General features: G+C 43.2%; 1 protein-coding gene across 1 annotated transcript in view; it reads right to left on the bottom strand.

Annotated features, from left to right (window-relative positions):
- MYO10 (myosin X) overlaps positions 1–27,123 on the bottom strand; it is a 262,859-nt gene that overhangs the window by 137,576 nt on the left and 98,160 nt on the right. The window contains exon 3 of the mRNA XM_053246980.1: positions 205–363. Within this exon, the coding sequence (XP_053102955.1) occupies positions 205–363 (159 nt within the window). The remainder of the gene's footprint in view (positions 1–204; positions 364–27,123) is intronic.

Raw genomic sequence — 27,123 nt, forward strand, 5'->3', positions numbered from 1 at the left:
CCACTGTGCTACCAGGGACTATTAGGGACAGGAATTCAAATTTTTTTGACAGGGGAACTCCAAGTCAGTAGAAAATATATTCAATGCAAAATATTCATTTCTTGAACGAAGATCTCCAAGGTAATCTCTTTCCCTTGACTCGTTCCCTTCACCAAAAACAACAACAACAACAAAAACCATACCAAACCAAAAAACCCAACTTACATAGATTTTGTTCTGTTGATACCGCTTGAATAGATTGTGCATGATGGCACCTTCATGGAGGTCTATCAGTGCTGCCATGTCTTCCAGACCATCTGTGCTTGTAGGCTGCATAGCTGTTACTTTTTGGTGTGTAATTGACCTCTGTTTGTAAGTATATACCTGAAACAAGGAAACAAGCCATTTAAAATGGATCGTTCTTCCATATTTTATATTCTAGCTTTTGCCTGCAAAATTTATTGTTCCCTTCCCTGTGACTTCTGAATAGGGTAAGAGACAAAAAATAATATAATAAGCATACACCTAGCAGATAAATATTAGAACACAATAATCATTTCAGGAGAATAGCAAGTTGCCTGTTCCAGCCAAAACATCTCCATACATAACAGAATTCCAAATCCTAAGAAGCTATTTATTAAGAAAGAGGGAAATAATCAGAAGCACATTAGGAAAGAAATATAAATAAATCCAATTTATTTGTGCCACTTCAAATAAACAAGGGCTTTCCCAGTTCAGCAAGAGATAAATCAACAGGAACTTTTTAACAAGTTGTATTCAGGATGATCACTACTATCCAATGGAACCCAGAAACATTCAGGAGTTATTTCTCCTGCAAAGTGCAAACATGTTTGTGGGGAAACGAGAGTGTTCCCGCAAGTCACAACTCCTGGCTAATGGGCCAGGTCTCAGACCTCTACATGTTCAGTGTGTGGCTGCAGAGCAGCACTGAAGGGACGGAGCTTTCATGCCATGTGGAACCCTCCAGCACTACCTTCTGTAGGCATAAGTGTTGAACACACAGGAGCCTGTGCACAGGGGGCACAGCTAGCTGACATGCTCCCCTCCCCATGCAGTCACTGTACACAGGAGGGGAGGAATAATGACTCCATAGGGCTATAATCTCATGGTGATTAGCCTGTTCATCCTGAGTAAGATTGGAAAGAAGCCTTTCTCTTTCTTTCTCTTATTCCCCTCAGTGTGGGTAAAATGCCGGGAGTGAAGGCGTATCTAAATACCAATTACTTCCAGTGGAGATAGCCCTTCCCCACTTCGAACTACCACCACAGGGCTGGCAACCTAAAGGCAACCTTGCTCTGAGGAGAAGAGAGAGCAGACACACAGGGCCGGGTCAGCGGCCATCATCATCCAGCTCCCAGTGTTCCATCTAAGGCCCTTCCTCCCCCAACTGTCATCTCAGGGCTACCTTAGGACATAGGAACATAGGAAGCTGCCATATACTGAGTCAGACCATAGGTCCATCTAGCTCAGTAGTCTACACAGACTGGCAGCAGCTTCTACAAAGTTGCAGGCAGGAATCTCTCTCAGCCCTATCTTGGAGAAGCCAGGGAGGGAACTTGGAACCTTCTGCTCTTCCCAGAGTGACTTCATCCTCTGAGGGGAGCATCTTAGAGTGCTCACACATCAAGTCTCCCATTCATATGCAACCAGGGTAGACCCTGCTTAGCTAAGCTAAGTAGAAGATCTCTGCTGGGTAGAACAAAGAGCACCTGAGCTCAGTCTCTGAGATGCACTATCACCAGCCAGATCAACATAGATAGAATGTCTCCCAAAAGTAAACAACATTTTGGACCATTCCTCTGAGAGGAGAGAGGGGAGCAAGCAGATAAACTGATTCTAACTGAAACATGAAAAATTCTGGTTCTTTTAAAAAAAAAAATCTGTTGCCTCTCTTCACTGTTTTGTTGTACAGCTTTTTATTGATGCTTTTTGTTTTAATGCTTTTATGTGATGCTGATTTAAAACTTGCTGCCTACCAATTACACTGTTTGGCCATGGTCCACATAAATATTTGACAGACTCTGATGGCAGACAAAATCAAGTTATATAAAAGGAGTACCTATGCACGTAACAGAACCATTGCAAATAATTTCCAGTGACCTTGAAGTAATTTTCCTAATTAGTTTTTAAAATGTCTATTCCCATGAATATTTTTAAAATACATGTATTTATATATGAGTCGCTGTATTTAAGAACAGAGCCAGCACAACTTCGCATTCTTATTCACTGGTAATATAATCACCCTTAACATTTTAGAAATTCAAACACTATGGCAAATGGGGAGGTTTTAATAACATGGAACTTTAAAAAAAAAATCCAAAATATTTATAAAGCTTTCTTCTGATTTAAGGATTGTGTTAACTGACAAATCTAAGTATTTGTGAACATTTAACAATTGCCACATGGGCTATTAATTTCATGTTCAATGTTGGAGAATGGAATACTACAATACAACATTCTGATTCTTGGGGGGGCGGGGGGGCTACCAGACTAAAATTCTTCTAAAATATTGATTAGGTATGTGGCTTGTAAATAATGAAATGGTTCAGGAAATATTTTTTAGCTTTTAACTTTAAAAACGCAGCCAAATCACTGCACCACAAACAAAAGTAAGGGTAATTTATTAAATAATAATAAATAATAATGTAATTTGTCACACATGGTGCTTTACAAGTAATGAGAAGACAAGTCCCTGTTCCACTAGTCGCATAATCTAAAGCTTCTCTGAGGGAAGGCAGAATGCCTCCTTGTTTCAAGGAAGCAATTATTAGACTTTTTAATGAAGTGGACCCTCACTGGACCTCCTCAGAGCTAGGCAATTATAGGCCCATCTCCAACCTCCCTTGGTTGGGCAAGGTGATTGAGCAGGTTGTGGCTTCTCAGCTCCCGGCAGTCTTAGATGAAACAGATTATCTCAACCCATTTCAAACTAGCAATGGGCAGGCTATGTGGTGGAGACTGCCTAGGTTGGCATGATAGGTGGTATCCAACTTCGATACCATCAACCATGGTATCCTTCTAGATTGCCTGAGGGGGATGGGAGTGAGAGGCACTGAGGCTATTCCCACGACCAGGAGAAATTGGGCTAAGGAATCCTAGGCCAGTTTCTCCCGGTTGTGTGCTGCAATGAGAGCCATGCGGCTCCCGGCAGCAAGCCTCCAAAAATACCCCTCCCCTTAAACAAGGTTAACAGAGCACATGCTCTGCTAACCCTGTTTACCCGATAGTGAGACGCCACAGCACAGTTCCACACCACGGCGACTCACAAGGAGACCCCCGCTGGGAGGCTACAACAAGCCTCCCAGCCTTGGGGGTCTCCCCAGGATGCCCTGCACACTTGTGGGGGGCATCCTGGGACTTCCGGGGGCCAGGCAGCCCCCAATCCCTGCCGCCCCTATCGGCTCCGTGATGGAGTTGGTAATCGTATGGGCGGCCGATCCAGCCATCCAGGGACGGTTCCCTGCTCATCTGCGGGGAAATCAGGCTAAGCTGCTCTCCTCACAGATCCTGGTTAGGGTCTCTACACTACTCATGTGGAGAAACTCACTGTTTTACTGTGGTTCCACTCATACCTCTTGGGCAGATTCCAGATGGTGTCACTAGGAGGCTGCTGCTTTTCAAAGAGAGAGCTTTTATATGGAGTCCCACAGGGCACCATTCTTTCTCCATTGCTTTTTAACATCTACATGAAACCACTGGGAGAGATCATCAGCAGATTTGGTGCAAGATGTTATCAGTATGCTGATGACACCCAAATCTATTTCTCCTCATCAGTTTCATCAGGAAATGGCATAACTTCTCTAAATGCCTGTCTGCAGGTGGTGATGGACTGGATAATGGATAGCAAACTGAGACTGCATCCAAATAAGACGATGGTGCTCATTGTAGGAAGCCATAATCCAAATGTTGGAACTGGAAGTGATCTGCCTGTTGTGGATGGGGTTATACTCCCCTGGAAATAACAAGTGTGCAGTTTGGGACTTCTCCTGGATCCAAACCTCTCTCTGATTACATCAGGTTGAGGTGGTGGCCAGGAGTGCTTTTTATCAGCTTCGACTGATATGCCAACTGCGTCCTTTCTGAAACAAAGGACCTTATAACAGCGATGAACATGCTGTTAACTTCCAAGCTTGAATTTTACAATGTTCTGTGCATTAGGCTGCCTTTGTATGTAGTCCAGAAACTACAATTGTTGCAAAATGCAACAGCCAGGTTGATCTCTGGGGTAAAACGAAGAGACCATATTACTCCAGTTTTAAAAGAACTATACTAGCTGCCGATATATTTCTGGGCAAAATACAAAGTGCTGGTTATTACCTATGAAACCCTTAATGGCTTGGGCCCAGGATATTTAAGAGAACACCTTCTTCAGCATGAACCCCACTACCAATTAAGATAATCATAGAAGGTTCATCTGCTGTTGCCACTAGTTCATCTGGTAGTGACTCGGTGGCGAGCCTTTTCTATAGTTGCTCCTGGGCTGTGGAATGCATTCCTTGTTAAAATTAGAGCTGCACCGTCTGATGTTCCATCAGGCTTTTAGTTTATTTTAAATTTGATTTTAAATTTTACTGTTTTTAATGTTTATAAATGTTTTAAATTAATTGTAAACCACCACAAGACACTTATTTTTAGTGGTATATAAATGTGCCAAATAAACAAAACAAAATAGAGGAAGGGGACAGAAGTGGAAGCAGGGACAGACTGGGTAAGAATATGTGATTATTTCTTGTACAAGTACTTAGGCTTAGTTATAGTATGAGGTTTTCAAAAAGAGGAGATGAGACAAAGTGCTCAAAAGAATACCGAGCAAAAACATCTGGATTGTGCACTGAATTCAACAAACCAGGTGTTGACATATTTAATGGAAAGCATATGCTTTTAACCCTGGGTCAAGAGAAGAATGGCTAGGTATATCATGTCCCAACATGATGAAGCCTTTTGAGACTTTACCTCCTCCTGCTACATATGGTGGTATGATGGAAAGCAGGATTTGGGCTCAAGCATTTTTCCTCAACTCACCCCATGTGCATCTAGCATTCAAAATCCAAATTGGGAGATCTCACAGTTACTTTGATGTAGGATCTCCCTAATCCTGATTGTTGCACCTACTAAGGAAATATTTGGGAAATTCTGAAAACTAGAGGTACTCCACTTTTCAGTTTAAAAGGTAAAAATTAGTTTTCCTCTTCAGCCTGCAATGGACTTCAACGAATACCAGCCATCCTGCTGTGTGCATGATTATCTCACATGAGTTACTTTGTTCAGTAACTGTCATTGTTGGGTTTTAATTCAAAAGCCTCTAATTGGCATTAAATTAGACATTAAGGTAAAAAAATGTGATGGTCCTCAAAGAACAAGCAACCCAGAACAGTGATCCTGAATTAATATTAGCCTATTGTAAACCTTCAAAGAAGCATAATGACTAAAGATGCAAGCTCACCCAATCAGCATAGTAGTGTGAGGCTCATTTCCACGTATAGCTGCAGAAATTAAGAAATGAGGGACTGTCCAATTATTTAGCTTCAGCCATTTAATTACAGAACGAAGGTATGCTATATTGGCACTGCAACCTGGAATGTTACTGTTAACTATGGGGGTGGAGAGATTCATGTACCATGTTTTTCAGATCCAAAGCCTGCCAAAGCTCTTAATAGGGCTTTTGGAATCAGAGCTGCAAGAAGACTGTGAGCAGATTCCACAGTGAGGAAAAATAAGACGCTATCACTCTCTTCCTCTGAAGGCTGCTGACATTCTTTCTGCCTCAGCTACAATCTTGTCTGCTGAGCTACAATCAAAAAGCTGGTGTGGGCCCCCTTTTCCCTGCTGAGTTCACTTCCTGGGAAGGTCAGTCGATACCCCAATCATCCACTCTGCTGAACCTGATCCACATATGCTAGACCACCTACAGGGCAGCATTCAGCTTGGGGGATGCTCCCAGCCAAGAAAGGACTGGATATTGGGTGGCAGCTGCATTCCTCAGGAACTTTGAGTAGGGTAGGAAAGCAAATGCAACATAGCTTTGTGTGAGTACCTAGACATACACATGTGGTCTTTTTCTGACTGGAGACTGAAGTCTTAAGTGTTGGCAGAAAAAACAGCCCTAGACAACTGAAGACAGACACAGACACACCAGCTCTTTGAGCTGTGTTCTCACAAAAATGTTGCCTTATAGTACAAGGTTTGGGGAGAACTTTATTTTAAAACACATGAAGTTGAAGGGATTGGAGAAGGCCATCGAATGGCAGAGACCCAACCAACATCCGACACGACAGACATGTAGTCAAGTGTCCAAACCATTAACTAATAGTCAACTATTTAACTTTTCTTTAGGAACATGATTTTAACATTCAGTGTGAGGGTCTCAAGGTACAAGATCTAGGCAAGTCCATACTAACAAAAGAACACAGTATGGCACCAAATTCCATAAATCTTTAAAAAATATTTCTGCATAAGTAGGAGGGAGCTAACATTACAAGGAATGCAGAAAGAAAAATATGGAGGCTGTTCTCTTGTGCAGGCAAAACCAGACCGGTTTTGCCTGCACATGAGAACTGCCGGGATCCACTTGGCAGCGTGGCAGCAAACCCACCTATGGAGCCTGCCTTCAAAATGAGGTTATAAGGGAACAGGCACTCCCTCATCCTTGTTTTTCCAATTGTCTGCCAGCCCTGGCAACTTGCAGCCACGGCTGGGAGACTATGGGACTCCCGGCTGGGATGGGTGGGGGGTGTCCCATAAAGCACTGTGCACTTGTGCGGTGCAATATGGGAGTAGCGGGGTCCTCCCGTCCCGTCCCCCCAACTCCCTGCTGCCAGCAGAAGCAGGCAATCATCTAGGCAGGCAATCTGCCCACCCACCCAGGTGCTGAAGATAGTCTAGGAGAGGTAAGCATGTTAAGGCTTTCTCCCCACTCCCCTTCAAGCCCTTTCTCTGCAATCCTGAGAAAGGGCTCATTTAATTAGAAGTTTATCAAGAGCTCAACAATACATGATTGAGTCGCTCATTTACTTAGACTAAAGCTGCAATCCTGTACACACTTACTTGTGAGTAAATGTGCTTAGAATCTATACTAAATGAAAACCTTAACATGGAACAGGCAATGAATACTTGGACATCAGAAGATTTTTGCATCAATGTTCATCTATAAACATAATTTTAGAGGCTTTAGCTGGGGCAGTCTGTCCTGTACAGCTTCTGTCCAGCAGCTCTGTTGCATATGTAGGCACCAAAATATACACACACAGCTCCAGATGAGCAGCACCATTCTTCAAGGCTGAAGACTGGTTGCAGTACATACATGAAAGGGATTTGTATGGAGCTTTCAATCTTGCATTCCCAAGTCTCATGCTACATAGTGCAGCCATAAGGATAAGCAGAACTCTGTTCCTTCCTTGTAAATTACAACTTCCAAGGCAACTCAGTGATTCTTTGTCCAATGCAGGGAAGTACATACAACACCAAGAGACTGACTGTGAGTCTGTTCTGCTAATACTCTGCTAACTGGGCAACAAAGCATCTTTTAGTGATGGTTGTCTTATCTTTAACAAGCCATGAGCAGCAATCCCTATTTAGTCCAGCAGAGTCTCTCTCCAGTGGTTGTCCCTGATGTCTCCTCTGTGCTCTTCTTCTTAATTGTGTTCTTTTTTAAAGATTGCATGCCCTTTGCGGACAAGAAACCATTTTATCTTCTGTTATATAAACCACCCTGAAAATGTTTTTGCTCTAAGTGTGTGTGTGTGTGTGTGTGTAAAATAATAAGACCACCAGCAGTGGACAACCAAAGAGGGAATAATTGCTCATGTGAGTAGTGTAATGTGGAAGTTATGAGATGCAGGTGGACCTCATTATCCATGGGAGTTCTGTTCTTGTCTACATCACAAATAATGAGACACTGACGCAATGGAAATGGGGAGGTTAGATTCCTGGAAGCTAAAAAAAGGGCTTTAAAAGGCACAAATCCAAGAAATAAAGTGCCATGCTGTGCTCTCCAGGTCTCCATCTGTCCAGCAATCCCCCCCCCCGCTCCATCTTGCTGATGTTCTGTGAAAAATTGTGGGGGATCTGCCCCCCCCCCCAAGAAAGAGCCACAGAATGGCTCTGCTCACTAAACTTGTGGCCAGAAATGACCTTGGAGTTCAGTGTTGTCTTCTATCTAGTATTTTTGTTGTTTAGAAGTTTGTCCTAGTGGGGATCCTGTAGAGAAGGATCCAGTGTGGGGTGGAGTCAGAAAGGAAAAGGGAGGGAAAGCAGAAGGAGAAAAGGGAGTTGTTTCTGAATAAACTCTTAGTTAAATCTATATAAGATTACTTTGTGTCTGTGAGGGAAGCAGCTATAAAACAGTCAGGTTTCCACTGCCCGACTGTGGATACGTGAAACCACAGTTGTCAGGACCGTGTGTAACGTGTAGTGGTTCCTCTTCAAAAAGAATCAAAATCAATCTTCTTGAGAAAAGGAGCCACAAGTTCAAACAAATTTGCAGTTCCCATGTGACACCTGATCACACAGGACTGTTCACATGACCAGTTTCTTACACAAGTCTGCCAGTGTTGTATCATGAAGTCAGTATTGCCATTTCCCCCCTTCCAAGTTCTTATTTGTCTTGTACTTCCAATGCAAGTATTCCCTACTTCCAAGGAACTCTAGTACGGGAAGATTAAGTTAGATCAGCACTCTGGTCATTAACAAGTCAGAAGGCTACATTAATTGATGGAATAGCTACAGAAATATGGCAGGCAACAGAAGAAGAATCAGTCAAGGCTCTAACCAAACTATGCCAGCAAATTTGGAGAATGACACAGTGGCCAACAGATTGGAAGAGGTCAGTCTACATACCCATACCAAAGAAAGGAGACTTGACAGATTGCACAAACCATTGCATAATATCCTTAATTTCACATGCTAGCAAAATAATGTTCAGGATCATCCAACGCAGATTACAGCCCTATGTGGAAAGGGAAATGCCAGATGTTCAAGCTGGTTTCATAAAAGGCCGAGGAAAAAGAGACATCATTGCTGATGCACGCTGGATAACTGAGAAAGCCAAAGAATACCAGAAAGAAGTCAATATGTGCTTTATTGACTACAGAAAAGCCTTTGATTGCTTTGACCATATCAAGTTGCAGAATATCCTTAGGAAAATGGGTGTCCCAGAACATCTCATTGTTCTCATGAGAAACAGGACAGGACAGGAAGCCACAGCCCAGACAGAACATGGTGAAACAGACTGGTTCCAGACTGGCAAAGGAGTAAGACAAGGCTGTATACTTTCTCCCTCTTTATTCAATTTATATGCTGAACATATACTAAGAGAAGCTGGACTGGAAGATGAGCGTGATTTTAAAGTTGGAGGAAGAAACATCAATAACCTACGCTACACTAATGACAACACTCTGATAGCTGAGAATGCGGATGATCTGCAAGCTCTAGTAATGAAAGTCAAGGAGCACAATGAAAAAATGGGACTACAATTAAATTTAAAGAAGACTAAATTAATGACAATGGGTACAGCAGCCACCCTCAGAATTGACAATGGAGGCACTGAAGTGGTGGATAGATTCTGCCTTTTAGGATCAACCATCAACAGTAAAGGATCCAGCAGTCAAGAAATATGCCACAAACTAGCACTTGGTAGGGTTGCAATGAAGGCCTTCCAAAGGATATTTAGATGTTGTGACACATCTACACCTACAAAGATTAGAATCATTCAGACATTGGTTTTCCTCGTGACACCCTATGGATGCGAAAGCTAGACTTTGGAGAAGCAAGATAGAAAAAGGATTGACACTTTTGAACTTTGGTGCTGGAGAAGACTTTTGAGGATACCATGGACAGCCAGGGAAACAAACCAATGGATCCTAGAACAAATCAATTCAGAATTTTCACTCAAGGCACAAATAACCAGGCTCAAACTATCATACTTCGGACACATTATGCGAAGATCCAGCTCCCTTGAGAAGTCTATAATGCTGGGGAAAGTTGAAGGAAAGAGAAGAAGATGATGACCAGCAGCAAGGTGGATGGTCTCTTTTATGACAGCAATGAATGCACCACTGAGAGACCTTAAAGGCCAAGTTGAAGACAGATCATCCTGCAGAGAATCTATCTATGTGATCGCTGAGAGTTGACACTGACTTGACAGCACTTAATCAATCAATCAATCCAATGCTCATATCGAGGACTATTCTTTCTCCTTCTTTATGTTTTTTCAGCCTTTTCTAATTAGACACTCAGCTGGTGGCAGCCGGACCAAACCTTCAACTGAAGAGCTGGAGAAGCAGAGCAGAGAACTGGGATCTTATCCCTGAAAACTCATGCCACAATAAACTAAGTAATTTATAAGGTGCCAGAATGCTTTTGGAGTTTTTACTTGTATGTTGTATTTGGGTTGCATACCTTGATGGTCAATTGCTGCCTCAATCAATAGGAGATAGCATTTCCCAAGAATTCTTGCAGTTTGTCAACATGCTTCCTACTTCTCTCTTTGTATTAACGTGTTTGAGTCTTCATACGAATACAAGTGATAGAGCCCAGAGGGAGAAAATTTCAAGTCTTCATGATCCCAGGGCAAGAACAGAACTGAGCGAGAGTTCCATATTTATGCAATTTCACACTGCACTTTTTTTTCAAAATCTGAATCTCTGTTAATTTTCCTCCCTGTGTTCCTCTTTATTTTAGCAAAATCACACCTGCTTGTAAGTTACTTCTGCACTCAACCATCTATATAGAGGATGATGGTGATTCAGGATTTACAGAATGTCATGTTCTCAAGTATGCCGTTTTCATTCTCTCAGCTAGGTTGTTTTTTTCAGCCTCCACAAGAGTGAAGAAAACCATTAATTTTTAGATCATTTGCTATTTTACTTTCTCATCTTACAAACCACTGTTTTGCTTGTGGCATTCTATAAAGAGCAAGGCAAAAAAACAACAACCTCGTGCAGTCATGGCTACTGGCAGAGACAAAAGGTGGTCTGTATGCAAAAGCTGTGTGGTTAAAGCAATTAAATCCTGCTGCCATGCCCCCAGAATTCTCTTTAATGATACCAGTATCAGGCCTGACCAGCAAGGAGCTGTTACATCTGGAGAAGTGAGCAAGGGAACAGTCCTTAAAATGCAACAAAACATGTCTTGTTAGAAATCTCTCCTTGCAACTAAGGACTAGTTCTCACCAAGAGAGTAAACCTGTGTCACTGATGTACAACTTCAAACTTCAAGAGGGACTCACAGGACTGAATGTTCCTTTATGTAGAAAATCTTTTTTCACACAGGAGGACTAAAACCCTTCTAAGCTAGAACCCTTCTCCCTGACATGCTAGTTTTCTATCAGCATGGATCTTTGTTATATGGAGAAGCATTCGATCACACGTGTCCCCACCTGTAGATTTAAGTGGTGCCACCCAGATATCAAGATTTACCAACTCAGTGACAACTAGGCCAGAAAGCCAGGCCACATGTTATTCAGAAGATCTGTGATTAGCTCTCCTGAGATCGTTTTCTTTTCCTAAAAGCAGCTACAGTAAAGTGGGTTGGAGTGGGGATTTGGATCAAGCTGTGGTTCCTTTTCCCCTTCTGCCTATCCACCACCTACCCAAACAAGGCTGTTATATATTGTGGAGGGGAAAGCACACAGGTAAAATATGAATCAAGGCAGCAGTTTCCTGTCACTTCCTTTCAAAATGTATTTTCCCTTTAAAACAACAGGCAGGAAAGCAAAATATCAATTCTTATGTGGTGGTAAATGACGTCATTTTCCAGATCAATGAGGGAGATCAGGAAATTTTCTTTTTGTGAAGAAAATTTATTTTGACTGAATCATTTAAATCAACAGGTTGCTGTACTGGTTACTGTACACAGATCAGTCCAACCCCAGAAGATTCAGCATCTCTCAGCCATCCTCAGTTAACATGTCGCCTTCATATCAGCCAACTATGTTGCTGGATGGACTCCAAAGACTATAGTATCTGCTTGTAAAGGAATGAGGGTAGGATTTGCTTATGGTACAAAAGAAGGTTTTAAAAGTCATTTTATTAAGATAGGCCTGCACAACGTATGGTCCACCAAGCTGAATGCAGCCCACCGGTCAACCACACACAGTGGCTTGAAATACCTCCCGGCTTTGTTGCTTGCCTGGAGCTCTAAGAACAGGAGGATTGTTAAATTGTTGGCAGGCCGCAATATATGTCTAGTGGACCATCTGGGCCGTAATCTGGACAGATCTGATCCCTTTCTAGAGAAATATTTTATGAAGGGCAAGGCACTAAATGAAACTATTTGGCAATAGGCTAACAGCAAATTCTGCATAAGGGGTGAATACTGCATGAACAGTAATATTTTGTCATTGCCATAATGCAATACAGAATTAAATGGGTTTGAAGCATATCTAACTCACTGCTGGATTGTGCCCCTTTTACAGTAAATGTTTACATGGTTTTGTCTAGTATAAGCAAATATGTATGGAGTAAGTGCAGTATATCGTATCAATAGACACTTGTAAATTAAAAAGAACCTGAAAGGGATTTTTCAGGGAAGAAGGTAGGTTAGTACATGATTTGTGAGATGCTTTTTAGTGTATTGCATTATTCACTACAAGCTGGTTCCACTGCATTTCAGTGGATTACAATTCAGCTGTGTGATTTTCATCACATTTTATGGCCTGCTTGGTCAGGAATGCAGTCTCTAAAGAAATTTATGTCATAGCTGCTGTCAGAAGGAAGAGGGCAACATATCTCATTCTTGTGGTGAAGTGAGCAGAGTGTCTTTCATAGAGGCTTGTCAGTTCTAATACAGCTTTATACAATGGCCACAGTCCTGGACAGGCACAACCAGGTCCACTGTAGTCAATTCTTAGTCTATAGAAGGAGGCAGGGTTCTAATCTGCTGACCCAAAGTTTAAAAAGACACAGATAATGAGCCCTTTCTCATAAGCGGTGAGAAAGGGTTAGCGGGGAGGCAGCCCTAAAGAGCTTACCACTAGGGATGTGCGAACCAGTTCGAATTCAAACCAGTTCTAATTCGAACCAGGGTGCTTCAAAGGTTCGAATTCAAACCGAACCAGCCATCAGGTTCGAGCTGCAGGTTCGAATTTGAACCGAACCAGGGGATGGTTCGATTCGAACCAGTTTGAACCGGTTTGGACATCCAAAAATTGGTAGGATGGTAGCTGGCACCCAGGGGTACCTGCCACCCAAACCCCAAAGCAATCGGACACTCGTACCATTTTTTATGAATTTTTGAAAATTATTTATATTTTTTTCTCACAGGGTATAATGGGACTCTAACCAGGCCATTATACCTTATTGTGGAGCACCCATGGGTGCCAACAACCACCCAAATCCTGAAGCAATCAGACAGTCCTACGATTTTTTTATGAATATTTGAAATATTTTTAATTTTTTTTCTCATAGAGTATAATGGGACCAGACCAGTCCATATCCCCTATTGTGGAGCACCTAGGGGCACAAAAGTGGGGTGGGTGGTAGACAGACAGGGGTGCCTACCACCCACAAAACCCCAAGGCAATTGGACACTCCTCTGATTATTGGTGAATTTTAAAATTATTTTGGAATTCCTCATAGGGAATAATTAAGATTGCAGCAAATGTATAGCTTCACTTCGGTGGGGAAAGGGGTGTCCAAGAGCAGAGTGTGGTGGGTGGTAGTGCCCAAGGGGGGCCAGGTAGCTATCAGAATTATTTGAAAGGAATTGGGCAAAGGGCTGATTTTTAAGTGATTTTTGAAGTTTACGTGTCTTTAAGGTTTTTCTCCATAAAGAAGCATGGAGGTGTCAGCAAATGTATAGCTTCATGTTGGGGGCAAAGGGGTGGCCTAGAGCAGAGTGTGTTGGGTGGTAGTGCCCAAGGGGGGCCAGGAAGCTATCAGAATTATTTGAAAGGAATTGGGCAAAGGGCTGATTTTTAAGTGATTTTTGAAGCTTATGTGTCTTTAAGGTTAGCAATGAGAGTGGATTCATAGTTTGTTATTGAAAATCTTATATGCTACCAAAGAATTTACACTCAGAACACTTCAGAAACAACAAAACCCAGTACCCCATGGGTTAGCAACCCATGGGGGTGGTTGGCACCCTCTTTGCACTAGACCACCACTCGCTCTGGGCCACCCCAGCACCCCACAAGTGGCTTTAAGGTTTTTCTCCATAGGGAAGAATGGAGGTTTCAGCAGCCCCATAACTGCACTTGCGGGGTGCTGGGGTGGCCCAGAGCAAGGGTGCCAACCACCTCCATGGGTTGCTAACCCATGGGGTACTGGGTTTTGTTGTTTCTGAAGTGTTCTGAGTGTAGATTCTTTGGTAGCATATAAGATTTTCAATGACAAACCATGAATCCACTCTCATTGCTAACCTTAAAGACACATAAACTTCAAAAATCACTTAAAAATCAGCCCTTTGCCCAATTCCTTTCAAATAATTCTGATAGCTATCTGGCCCCCCTTGGGCACTACCACCCACCACACTCTGCTCTTGGACACCCCTTTCCCCCCCGACGTGAAGCTATACATTTGCACCTCCATGCTTCTTTATGGAGAAAAACCGTAAAGTCGCGTAAACTTCAAAAATCACTTTAAAATCAGCCCTTTGCCCAATTCCTTTCAAATAATTCTGATAGCTTCCTTGCCCACCCTAGGAACTACCACCCACCACACTCCACTCTACGACACCCCTTTCTCCCCGATGTGAAGCTACACATTTGCTGCAATCCTCATTATTCTCTATGAGGAATTCCAAAATAATTTTAAAATTCACCAATAATCAGAGGAGTGTCCGATTGCCTTGGAGCTTTGTGGATAGTAGGCACCCCTGGTTGTCTACCACCTACCCCACTTTTGTGCTCCTTGGTGCTCCACAATAGGGGATATGGGCTGGTTCGGGTCCTATTATACCCTATGAGAAAAATAATTAAAAATATTTCAAATATTCATAAAAAATCATAGGGGTGTCTGATTGCTTCGGAGTTTGCATAGTTGTTGTCACCCATGGGTGCTCCACAATAAGGTATAATGGGCTGGTTGGAGTCCCATTATATCCTATGAGAAAAAAATAGAAATAATTTTCAAAAATTCATAAAAAATGGTACGAGTGTCCAATTGCTTTGGGGTTTGGGTGGCAGGTACCCCTGGGTGCCAGCTACCATCCTACTAATTTTTGGGTGTCTGAACCAGTTCAAATTCAAACCGAACAAGTGGGGAGCTTCGAGCACAACCAAAACCGAACCACCCCCTCCTGGTTCGAATTCGAACCGAACCGGGCAAACCGGTTTTGTGTACATCCCTACTTACCACCCCACAGATTAGCATTGGTGTCCTTTTTGGCAAGCGGATCACCCACCCAGATGACAACCAGCTGCTGCCAGTAGCTTGGAGGGCCAGGGTGCTGGGACTCGTCACCCTTCCCCCCAGAGCTCCAATAATGTACCGCACGAGTCTGCGGTGCATTATGTTAATCCCCCCTCTCCTCCCCAAGATCTCAGTCTGCCAGATGATCACGGAAACAGGGTTGCTCTCCTAACCTCATTTTGGAGGGTGGCTGCCTAGGATGGTTTGCCGCCAAGTCGCCACAGGAATCGGGCCCAATCCCAGAGGTTCACACAGGCAGCCAAAACTGGTATGGGCATCCTTAGCCCAGTTTTGCCTGTGCATGTGAATAGTTTCACCACTTCCAAAATTTATCTAATCCCAAGATATAAATGCAATACTCATTTCAAAGTTGAAGTAGAGGAAAAGAAGAATTGGTGCTGAACAGGATACCTGTCCTATTGATGCTGGGCAGTATATCTGCTGTATATTAGGGTGGTGTAGTGATCAGGATGTTAAAAGGAGAACAAGGGAGACACAGCTCAAATCTACACTCAATTATGAAGCTCACCAGATGATCCTCAGGCCATTACTTCTCTCTCTCTCTCTCTCTCTCTCTCTCTCAACCTACCTCATGCAAAAGTTGAATATCACCCCCTTGATTAGGTGAGCCACCTAGCAATAGTACCCTAGCTGAACTGAGCTTTGGTTTAATCAGTTTAGCAAGGCATTTGGGGGCTGCTGTGACGAATCTTTTTAAGACTTTTAAAGTGAGGGATTTAAGCGCTTTAAAATGCTGCGGGACTATTGTAAATCTGTTTTCATTTTAAATACTTTAAAATGCTGTTTTATTTAATTCTTATTTGCTTACATGTCCCGCAGTGTAATGCTGGCATTATGGAAGTGCCAGCACCACTGTGGGCTCTAACACATGCAGCAACAGTGCTGTGCAAAAGGGCAGTACTGGGACTACTGATCTTTTCCATGATTGCACATTGCGTTATTTCCATTATTCCCAATGGAAGTAGTGTTCCACATGCAATCACATAAGAGGTCAGTAGTTCTGGTACTGCCCTCTTGCACAGCATCGCCACTGTGTGTGTGAAAGCCCTGAAGCAACACAGGCAGTTTTGCAACACCCGTGTTACATGTAAGCCATTGTAAACTGCCTCATGGATGTATTAGACTGAAAGGCAGGGTACAAACTAGGCATGTATGTATCTCTATTAGTTCTTACATGGAAAGCAAATGGGAGAGAAAGGAGCAGAAGAGCAGCTCCGGCATACATTAAGAGGGTAGTGCTAAAGAACCACTAGGACTCCACGCTAAGGCCAGAATCCAAAAAATCTAATGGTGCAAAATAGGCTTTAGACTTGTGTTTGGCAAACAGCAGCTACCCAAACTGCATGAAAAACCAGTTTCAACACTGAGAGCGTTTGAAAATCAGAGTGTAGTAATTCATGGGAGTCTGCTTTCCAACCCTACAAAATAAAATATTCCAGTGGTGCTTTCAAGTTCTTGGGTGTGACTAAAGTAGCTTTTGGGGTCGCTGATACAGAAACTCCTCCCTCCAACCCCATCCTGCTGCTAACGTGCATTTGAAGTAGTCTTTGGAGCAGGAGAAATAATGCAGAGCTTGTTCTCACAACCAAATTGAGCCCTTTGGGGACAGGGATCCATCTTAATTATATGATTTCTCTGTGTAAACCGTCTTGAGCCATTTTTGGAAGGGTGGTATAGAAATTGAATGAATGAATGAATGAATGAATGAATGAATGAAATTGGGGGAAGTTGGGAGGAAGGCAAAGATCCTATTTGCCTGCTCCCATACAACCAGAGCCTGCTCGGGGGTCTGCCACTCCTGCACCCACACAAACGATACAGAAGCAATCTCCATTACTGAAATTGGGAGCTGGGTCTCCAGCTATACCACAATTCATTGTGGAAACAACAGAGAGACAGCCCTCAGTAATGCAGCAGCTCTGATCTACCTGGCCCCTCTTTCCACCCTACTCTATGTAAACATGGCCACCAGCAGCCCAGGAGCAGTTTAAAAATCGCTCCAGTGCTGCAAACGAGGAGGAGGAGGAGGAGGTACCCCCTCCTACCCAGGAAGCTCTGGTCATAACAAAAGCATCACGTTCAGGTTTCTCCACGAGCACAGTAGTGCTATACTATAATGTTAACAGATTGTTCTCGCTAGCGATGCTGGACTACACAAGGGAAATAATAGAATTTTCTCTATCTGAAATTGTGAAGAACAATTTTTATCAGTCTCTACCAGACTTCATGTAAGTCTAACAGAGCATGTATAATGTCAGACTATAGAATAAACTGTAGAGCTGAAAGCTAACTCTTTTGGGGGAGGGGGGATCTAGTCAGTCAGCCACAAGGGCCATTTTACAGGAACTTTCATCTGTCACATACAAACAAAAGCTAAAACAGTTAAAAAAAAAAAACCAAAACACTTTTTGCTTACAAGAACAGCACTTTACTGAGGGAATCAGAACTTCATTACATCCTTTATATATATATATATATATATATATATATATATCCCATTGATTTAAACACACATAGCATGTGCTTCTCAGATTAATAGGTTACTCTGCCCTGTAACAACTGCCATTTGTGGGCCTGTTCAGACATTTGTTTCCCCACCCCAGTGGGGAAACCCAAGAATAACTATTTAGAATATTTATATACCACTTTTTGACCAAAAATAAAATAATTTTTAAAAAAGATTCTCAAAGTGGTTTTTCATAGCCAAGTGCAAAGATGGTTCCCGGTCCCAAAGGGACTCACAGGACTGGGTCTCATGATCAGTGAGACCCGGTTTTTACCAGTGAGCGGGAAGGAGCCCTGGGCGGCGATCCGGCCACCCACATGATGTCTGGCTCTGTGACGGAGCCGGCAGGGGGTGGGGGGAGTGGGGCTGCGTGGCCCCCACAAGCCCCAGTATGCCCTGCACGAGTATACTGTGCAGGGCATACTGGGGAGACCCACGGAGCTAGGAGGTGGCTTTTCGCCTCCCGGCCAGGGGTCTACTCATGAGTAGGTGCGGCGCAAAGGCGCGCCATGGCTACTCACGATCGCAAAAAGCAGGTTTGCAGGAGCGCTCACTCCGCAATCCTGCTTTTTAGCAGGGGTTCTTGAGCAGGTTACCCGCTCAAGAACCACCAGGCTCGGTTGCGAGCCCGGTGGTTCTTACGGTCAACAAAAATCGGGCTAGCCTCTGCTAGCCCGATTTTTGTTGATCGCGAGAAGCGCCCCACAGTCTAAAAAGAAACAAAAGGGAGACATCATTAACAGTCATTGGGAGGGATGCTATGCTAGATGAATAGGAACAGTTGCTGTTCCCTTACTAAATATAAGAGAGCCACCACTTTAAAAGGTGGTTCTCTGGGAGTAAAGGCAGGGAGATCCTTAATGAAATCCAAAACACCTACCTCCCAATAACCCCAGTTTTAAACAAATCAAAGGGGAAGGGGTTCAGTGCCCCACACAAGAGAGATCAGGAGTGAACCTCAATGTTGTACACTTCTTCTGCTCCCCTCATCCTTCCACCACACCCTTTACCAGTATGGAAGGCAGAGGAAGGGATGTGTGAATTGGTCAAAGTCCACAGTCTATTCTCAGTCTCACCCCCAGGGAGAATCTGAAGTGGGATGGAGGTGAAGGGAGAGCCGGAGAAAGTTAACACCTGAATATTTCCTATGCTCATTTGTCCTTTCTTACAAGTTCTAGCTTTCTAGCTCCTAGCATTCCCTGTGAAGTCAAGAATGCACCTGATTAGTTCTAGGTAACACACCCCCAACAGTCTCTTAGCTGCAAGTAAAGGTATTTCAAGGCATCAATATGAAAGACATGTGAAGGACACTCCACTAAGAAAGCAAACACTTTTAGCACACTTGCAAGTTTCACTTCTTAGGAAACAGATGTGTTGATATATACATAAGAGCAGCACAGCATTTTTCCAAAAGCCTTGTATTCAATAACATAAACATTGTAACACAGTTTCTATGTAGGCGGTGTTGCCTTTTTCTAAAGCAAGCTATAAAGATGAATTCCACAGACAAACTGTGGTGTGCAGTCTGCCCAGAACAATTAAATAAAAGGGACTGCTAAGAATGCCACACAGAGCCATTGCCCATCATTTCAACAAGTTACAAACTAAATCAATCTGTTTCAAACGATGGATAGCTGAAGCACATTACCTTTTTAAAATTAAAATTGGAGGCACACTTTACTATGCATCTAAAAAGGTTTACTTTTTGAGTAGAAGTGATCTGACCTCAGTGGAGACCACCCTTCTGTGTTTCTGCTTGAGTCACTGATCTGGGCATGCCTTCTGAATGGAATGAGTCATGCTCAGAGTAGTAACTCAAACAGAGACACAACGCAATAAGGGTGCCTCTTCTGGGGTTAGGTCATTGCAGGGGGAAATGCTTGACTAAGTTGCCCGTTCAAATCCCTGCTGGTACTATATCGGGCAGCAGCAATATAGGAAGATGCTGAAAGGCATCATCTCATACAGCGTGGGAGGAGGCAATGGTAAACCCCTCCTGTATTCTACCAAAGAAAACCACAGGGCTCTGTGGGCGCCAGGAGTCGAAATCGACTTGATGACACACTTTACCTTTACTTTATCTCTGCATCGAGAACAACTCAAAGAACCAATCACACCAGACACAAAGACACAGAAGCATTACCTGCCACAAAAAGGAGGCCAGGCCAGGGTGATAAGTCTCACAGGGATGCAGTAGAGACCTTTTTCTAAGGATGGGTTGGGTGGGCTCACAGAAGCCTTTCATTATTTAATAACCGATTGTGACAGTTCTCTTGAGGCATGCGAACAAGTCGCAGAACACAGTTTGGCAATTAATCACAATCAGGCCAGGCAAGAAATGTTGCCAGGGGTAAAGCAGCCCAGAGTTCATATAATCTCAAGCCACTCACATTCAGCTCTATCCATCTTAATCCTTGCTGTGCTGCCATGCAAATTTCAAAAACACACATGTGTATATGATAGCAGAAAGGGTATCCTTGCACACTCTATTCAGCCTACAATGACTAAGGGATAAACCTCTCAATAATTGGTATGGGGGGTGGAGGGGCTTCCAAGGAATTTTTTTTAAAGGGGCAGATGGTCAAGACCAGATTAAGGCCTAGAGACATCCAAAGCTTTGAGTCTTAGAAGCAAAATGTTCATATTAAAAAAATTAATCTCTGCTTTATAAAAGAATTAATACAGCACAGGAAGTTGGGGTATGCATGGATATATTGTTATGGTTTAGTTCGATTGAACCAGTTAGACGGTTTGAGGGGCTACGCTTGTAAAGGGAAATCCTGGCTTTGAAAGACTTCTAAACGTGGGGGTGGTGAGAGGGCATCTTTAAAGGTAGAGGTAAGGTGCTCACTGGTCCAGCACTCCCTACAGCGGCCTGCTCACATGGTGATGGCGTGGTTCCAAAATTGGCCTGGCCTCTGTGGATGCCTTAGATATAGCATATCCTGTCCTAGAGTGGAAGTCTCACAGAATGGCTCAATGGATACATTCCAACTCTACAAAACATGGCAGTTTCTCAGTTCATTTAATGGCAATTTACTAGGGGTCCAGTAAGTTTGTTGTTCGAAATAACCAGAGCACTGTTAATGGCAGAATTAAGAAACAAAATGGTTCCACCTATTGGCAGTTAAATAAATAACACTGTGCCCTTCAATGAACTTAACTACCATTCATAGAGGCGCTTCACACAGCTTAGTCCGCTCTCCCCGCAGACGATCAAACATGTAGCTCTGGGTGCCGCCGCAGCTGAAAGTCCCAGGATGGCCCGCGTGAGTGCACAAGGCGTTCTGGAGAGACCCCCAGAACCGGGAGGCTGCTTGTAGCCTCCTGGCCAGAGTTCTACCCATATGTTGCCACGCACCGCGGTGGCAAACGAGCAAATAAACAAGGTTAACTGAATATTCTCTCCCTTAACCTCATTTAAGGGGAGTGGGATTTAGGTGGGCTAGCTGTCTTGGATCCACCAGGCGTGCCCGTGAGCCCAGTGGTTCCAAGCCTCCTTGAGTGGTTATTCACTTTTAAAACTATAAATCAGTTATCTTCACTAATTTTCAAGCAGGGGTCACTTCGGCACACACACACACACACTCACACACACAAAACCCTTCAGTGTGGGCTATTTCCTTCCACATTGACCGCCATGCAGCATGGTAAGAAGGCTTTAAGAAAAATGGAGCCTTCTCAAACCCCAGCACCATCTTGGAAGGATGAAACAAACTCCAGTGCTGGGAACTGTAGTCTTTCCCGTGAACTCTTTGCATGCATTTCAAAATGGTGTTGGGGCTAAGTTGACAGGGCTCGATTTCAAGAACTATTCAGCTGGAACAGCCGCCTCTGCATGGTTTGAAGGAAGCTGTGCAGAGTTTTCAGCTTTGATCAAAGCTTTGCACAGGCCTAATAAACAATTAGGGAGTTGTCACTGACTCACAAGGACAAACACTGCCACAAATAGTATGGGTGATTGGGTCCATTTCTAAACATTGGCTGAAGGCCTGCACATTTCTGCTCTTCAAATTCTAGGGAGCCTCAGCTTCATGTCCCAGCTCCATTTGAGCTGCACAGGACAGGGCTTATTCCGTTTTGGCACCCAGACTCTTCCCTAGGTGCTCACCTTCTCTGTCTATGTCTTTTCTATGTTAGTGACTTCTTCTTCTTTAGGTGGACATTTATAGTTTGGATTGATATCAATCATCCTGAATGATGGTTTTGTTTGGTGCCTATAGCTCAAGTTAAGCTGTTGATATCTGTTTAATTGTTGTCTTTTAATGCATTCTAACACAGTGGATAGATACACACACACATTGTTGTTGTTGCTTAATATTTTAAATGTGACTGTACGCCTTTGAGGGGGGATTTGTCAAAAGCAGCCTATGGTTGTTGTTTAAATATGTATTTATGTATCCTGAGGTGGTCCAGTACTCCTTTCAACATCTGAATCAGCTGCCAATTTCATCCCAACAATTTCCAACAAAGCCAAGACTCTCTTCAATCCAGCTACATAAAGATCTAGGCCAATGCTACAGTTGCTAACTTGGACTGCAATTAAAAGGCGGTTCCTTCCTCCAAATCGTGAGGCTGGTTCAAAAGCAAGCTTTAAATTATAAGGCATGCTAGGTTTATTCTTTGGATGGAGAGCTTTATGAGAGAATGCTTTCTCATGCTTTTGGATATACAACCTTAAGGGGTCTGAAAGCTGAGTATCAAGATTTCTAAATATGGAGGCATGGGGAGAAAGGAGGCGCATGTGAGCTCATACAGCACTGCCTTTCTCTAAATCATATTTAAGAGACCAGAAAACATTATGAGGCTTTCCACATGAGCTTCCTTCTCCCCGCAGACAAGCAGTCGCTTGTTGCTCAGTGGCCGAATTGGCCGCCCACACGACTACTGGCTCCATCACGGAGCCGTTAGGGGCTACAGGGATCGGGGGGGGGGGGCGCCTGGCCCTGGAGGTCCCAGGATGCCCCACACAAGTGTGCAGGGCACCCTGGGGAGACCCCCGAGACCAGGAGACTTGTTTTAGCCTCCCGGCGGGCGTCTCCTTACAAGTCACCATGGCACAGAGACACCATGACTTATGACTGGGAAAATGGGGTTAGTGGAGCACTTGCTCTGCTAACTCCATTTAAGGGGAGAGCTACTTTGGCAGGCTAGCCGCCAGAGAACCACTGGGCTTGCCTGCACACCCGGTGGTTCTCACGATGGGGAAAAACCGGGCTGGACTCCTTTAGCCTGGTTTTCCCCCATCGTGGGAATAGCCTCCGTGTCAGCATGGGGCCTCTGTCTCCCTTTCAGCCTCAAATACTTAGTGGCCTTTTAGTGAAGGGTCACATCTCAGGGGTTGAGCACATGCTTTGTATGTAGAAGGTCCTAGGTTCAATCCCTGGTATCTCCATAGGAGTGGGAAAGACCCATATCTGAAACCCTGGAGAGTCACTGCCAGTCAGGGTAAATAATGCTGACATAGATCGACTGCTCTTAAAGACTATAAAGAGATTGTGTGAACAGCTCTATTCCCATGCTGGTAATTATACTGGCTACAGAGATACAGCTGGTCATTCATCTCAGGTAAGTACCAAAATTATAAAGAACTAGAAATATGTAGGAATTCCACCCACACACCCCACACACACACACGATAAATCAGACTTCTTGGCAAATTTAGTGCCTGGCATCAGGTTCCAAATTCATTAGCAAAATTTGATGCCTGGCATCAGGCACAAAATCCTCACTCACATGTAACCTGCACTGCTGTGGCTATGAGAAAAGATGGGAGAAAGTCTAGATTTAAACACAACTTTGGGCTGCTCAGGAACCACTGCCTAGCAGGCATGTGTATGTCCACACACGTGCTACTCAAAACTGCAAAGCTAAAGTCAGTGAGGAAAGACAGATGATGCTGCCAGTGTCCAATCTCTCTGCTTCTGTTTCAAAGTCCAAAACAAATCTGCTGGCTTTTGTCTGTCTGTTTCCTCCCCTCAGCTAGAGAAGTGTCACCTTCTCCAACCTCTGATGGGTCTTTCTCCAAACATTCCAGACAGATCTTCAGCTATTATGTGCCCATCTCTTGTTATTAGATCCCACACTGGCCTCTATCCTGGAATATCTGCTAGCAATCTACTCAACAAAGGGTGTATTGGTTGACCAGCTATCATAACACCATGCTTTTGATACAGAAGGTTTCAGGTTCAATCTATGGTAACTCCAATTAGAAGGATCTCACCATTCTGTCTAAGGCCTTGGAGAGTACTAGTCTGTAGACAATATTGGGCTAAATAGGTTAATGGTCCAATTCTGATCAATGCAGCTGTGTAGGTTCTTAGGAAGCATCTAGCATAATATACAGAATCACACCATGTATTCCCTTTGCATGCTCAGTTTTTAAATATGCCCCTTAAAATACTCAAGATTAGCTAATTTATGAAAAACGCAAAGGAAAGACCATGTTGTAATAATTTTTGATACTGAAGGCCAGCAAAAGTATCTTAGGAAAACTCCTGGGACCATGCGGAATGCAGTCAAGAAAGCAGCTGTAAATAAGAGGAGGCATTATCAATTAAAAAAAAAAAATAAGGGGGATGGGAAATCTGGCATAAAGAGCAAAGGTAATCTCTCTGGTTCAATATATATGTGTGTATATAAGCCATTTGTGAGTCCTTTATCCCCACAAATCTGTGGAATCCGAAACCCTTAAAAGCCCCCTGTCTGCATTCCTTGAAATAATAAGGGTTAAACTTAAGTTCAACAGGAAATATGGTTAGATTATCCAAGCATGTTACTGAGAACACTTTAAAGCTAGAAGAAACTGATTAAAATCAGCTCATCTCTTCTGATTGGCTAACACAAGAACAAAGGTTGTGAGATAGTCATTGAGACACCCTTTTAAATAGCATAACTCTTGACATGCATTCCCATATTCCTTTTCAATTACCTCAAAGCAAATGTGGTTTTACAATAGGAAAGAGCAAAAGGTTTCCTTGAAGCCTATGCCTAAATATTTTACATCAGTCTGGAGAGAACAACTTTCACTGAACGACCAAGGAATCCTGCAGCTGAAACAGGGCAAAGAAAAATTTATTCAGTCATCTCCACTCTTACCTGCATAGTGCCACAGTGCATTTCCCTACAAGCATTCTGAACATATTAAGTTCCAGGCTTTTTCTTAAGGGAGCCAAATGAGAGATTTTTGCTTTAGCTGATCCTCCTTCACAGCTGGGAAATGAAGCACTCGCTCTTAGCACAACATACTGTATGGGATTACCCTCATCATCCAGTGCTGATGGTCTCATGGCTGCTGCTTTCCTTTTTTACTGGCATCACACCTGTGCATTTAACAGCAGCCTAATATTTAGCAATTTACCAGCACTTACCTCCATGCCAGGAAATTTTTCAGCAGTGTAATTCCTGAGTATCAGACCACTGTTAAAAGCAAAGAAGCAAGACCAGTAAAGAAAGGTGGCAACCCTAGGTGACTGATTGACCCACTTGTTACCAATCGACTATATAGAACTGGTGGCACTAATTTATACTAAATGCTCTGCAAGCATTTCCCAAATAATACTTTATTTTTATTATTTATTTATTTGATTTGATTTGATTTGATTTTTATACCGCCCTTCTGAAATAGCTTAGGGAGGTTTACAATTAAAAACAGAAACCATTAAAACCAATTACAATTAAAACAGAAATATAAATATGAACAACAATTAAAAAACATCTTAAAAAACAATTAAACTATCAGAACAATTAAAACCCTGAAAACCAGGTTGGCATTAAAACAATTAAAACTAATTTAAAACCCTGAAAGGCCAGGCCAAACAGATGGGTTTTTAAGCGCTCTCTTGAAGGTCAGTAAGGAATTAAGATTGCAAATTTTGTTAAAAGAAAGAATTTTGTTGAAAGAAAGAGCTAATTTGGGTTTTATTAATGCAAGGAAGAGAAAAAGGGAGAAACTCAACCAGACAAAGAAAAGGAAATCCTTGAGTCAAAATCTGAAAGAACAATTCAACATTAACTTCTCTCTCGCAATAGCCACCATGTCTTCCAAATCTCTCCCTTACGCTGATCATCTTTCTCCTTCAGTAGTGGTGTGCTAGAAAGCCCAACAATTTTGTTTAAAGGGGAAAAAATGTAAAACAAGCTATGCTGCAGACAAAACTCCAGGAAGATGTTTTGAGAGATTCATACACGACAAACTTACAAGGTCTGGTTAACCTTGAGAGATCCTTTTTAGAGTACAATACAGCTGTGACCACAGGAGCTAATCAGAGAAAAATATTAGTACATAATTTACCCATTTTAGGATACTGGGTTGTAGAATGTTTTTGACAGATTACAAGCATTAATGTTATCATGCTTCTAGCTATGTCAATTCCCCAATCCTTCTACTTATCTTTTCTTGCTTCCAGCAAGCTCATTTCATGAGTAAGATAAGTATCCTCAATTGCTAGAAATACAGTATTCAGCGAGGCTTTCCACATGAGCAGTGTGGAGAGCCTGCAGGGCTTCTGCGGGGAGAGCGGGCTTAACCTGCTCTCCCCGCAGACAAGCATGGAGTCTGCCTGAGTGGCCAGATTGGTCGCCCACACAATTACCGGCTCCATCATGGAGCCGGTAGAGGTGGCGGGGATCAGGGGCTGCCCAGTCCCTAGAAGTCCCAGGATGCCCCACATGAGTTCACCAGGCATTCTGGGGAGACCCCCTGAGGCCAGAAAGCTTGCTGCAGCCTCCCGGTCGGGGCTCTCCTCGCGAGTTGCCCCAATGCGGAGCTGCACCTCAGCGACTCATGGTCATGAAAATGGAGTTATATACCTTGTTATAGGGGAGGGGAAATTAAGCAGGCTAGCCATTGGGCTTGCCTGGACATCCCCACAACCACAGGAAAACGGGCTGGGCTCCCTAAGCCCGCCTTCCAGCAGTTGTGAGAATAACCTCAGGAAATTTTTCACATCAGAAAGCATTCTGGCTTAGCTGAATCTAGGTCTGTAACTAGACACTATGGCATGTGTGTGGCTGATGGCATAAGCGGCAGCTTCATGTGTACTGCAACATCTAGTTCCGGTCCGGGCCTCACAAGTCCCATGTCCACCATCTAGGTTCTCCTCCTGCTAACATAATATTTTATTTTGTAGTTTTCTGTTCTACTTCATTTATAGGACTCTTTAATTATACCTGCCAGGAAGAAGGAAGCATGGAAAGAAATGTCTCAGAATGACAGAAACAAATGTTTAATTAAGCCTTGTCCTATTA

Source organism: Hemicordylus capensis, chromosome 4, assembly GCF_027244095.1.
Source record: "Hemicordylus capensis ecotype Gifberg chromosome 4, rHemCap1.1.pri, whole genome shotgun sequence".
NCBI lineage: Eukaryota > Metazoa > Chordata > Lepidosauria > Squamata > Cordylidae > Hemicordylus > Hemicordylus capensis.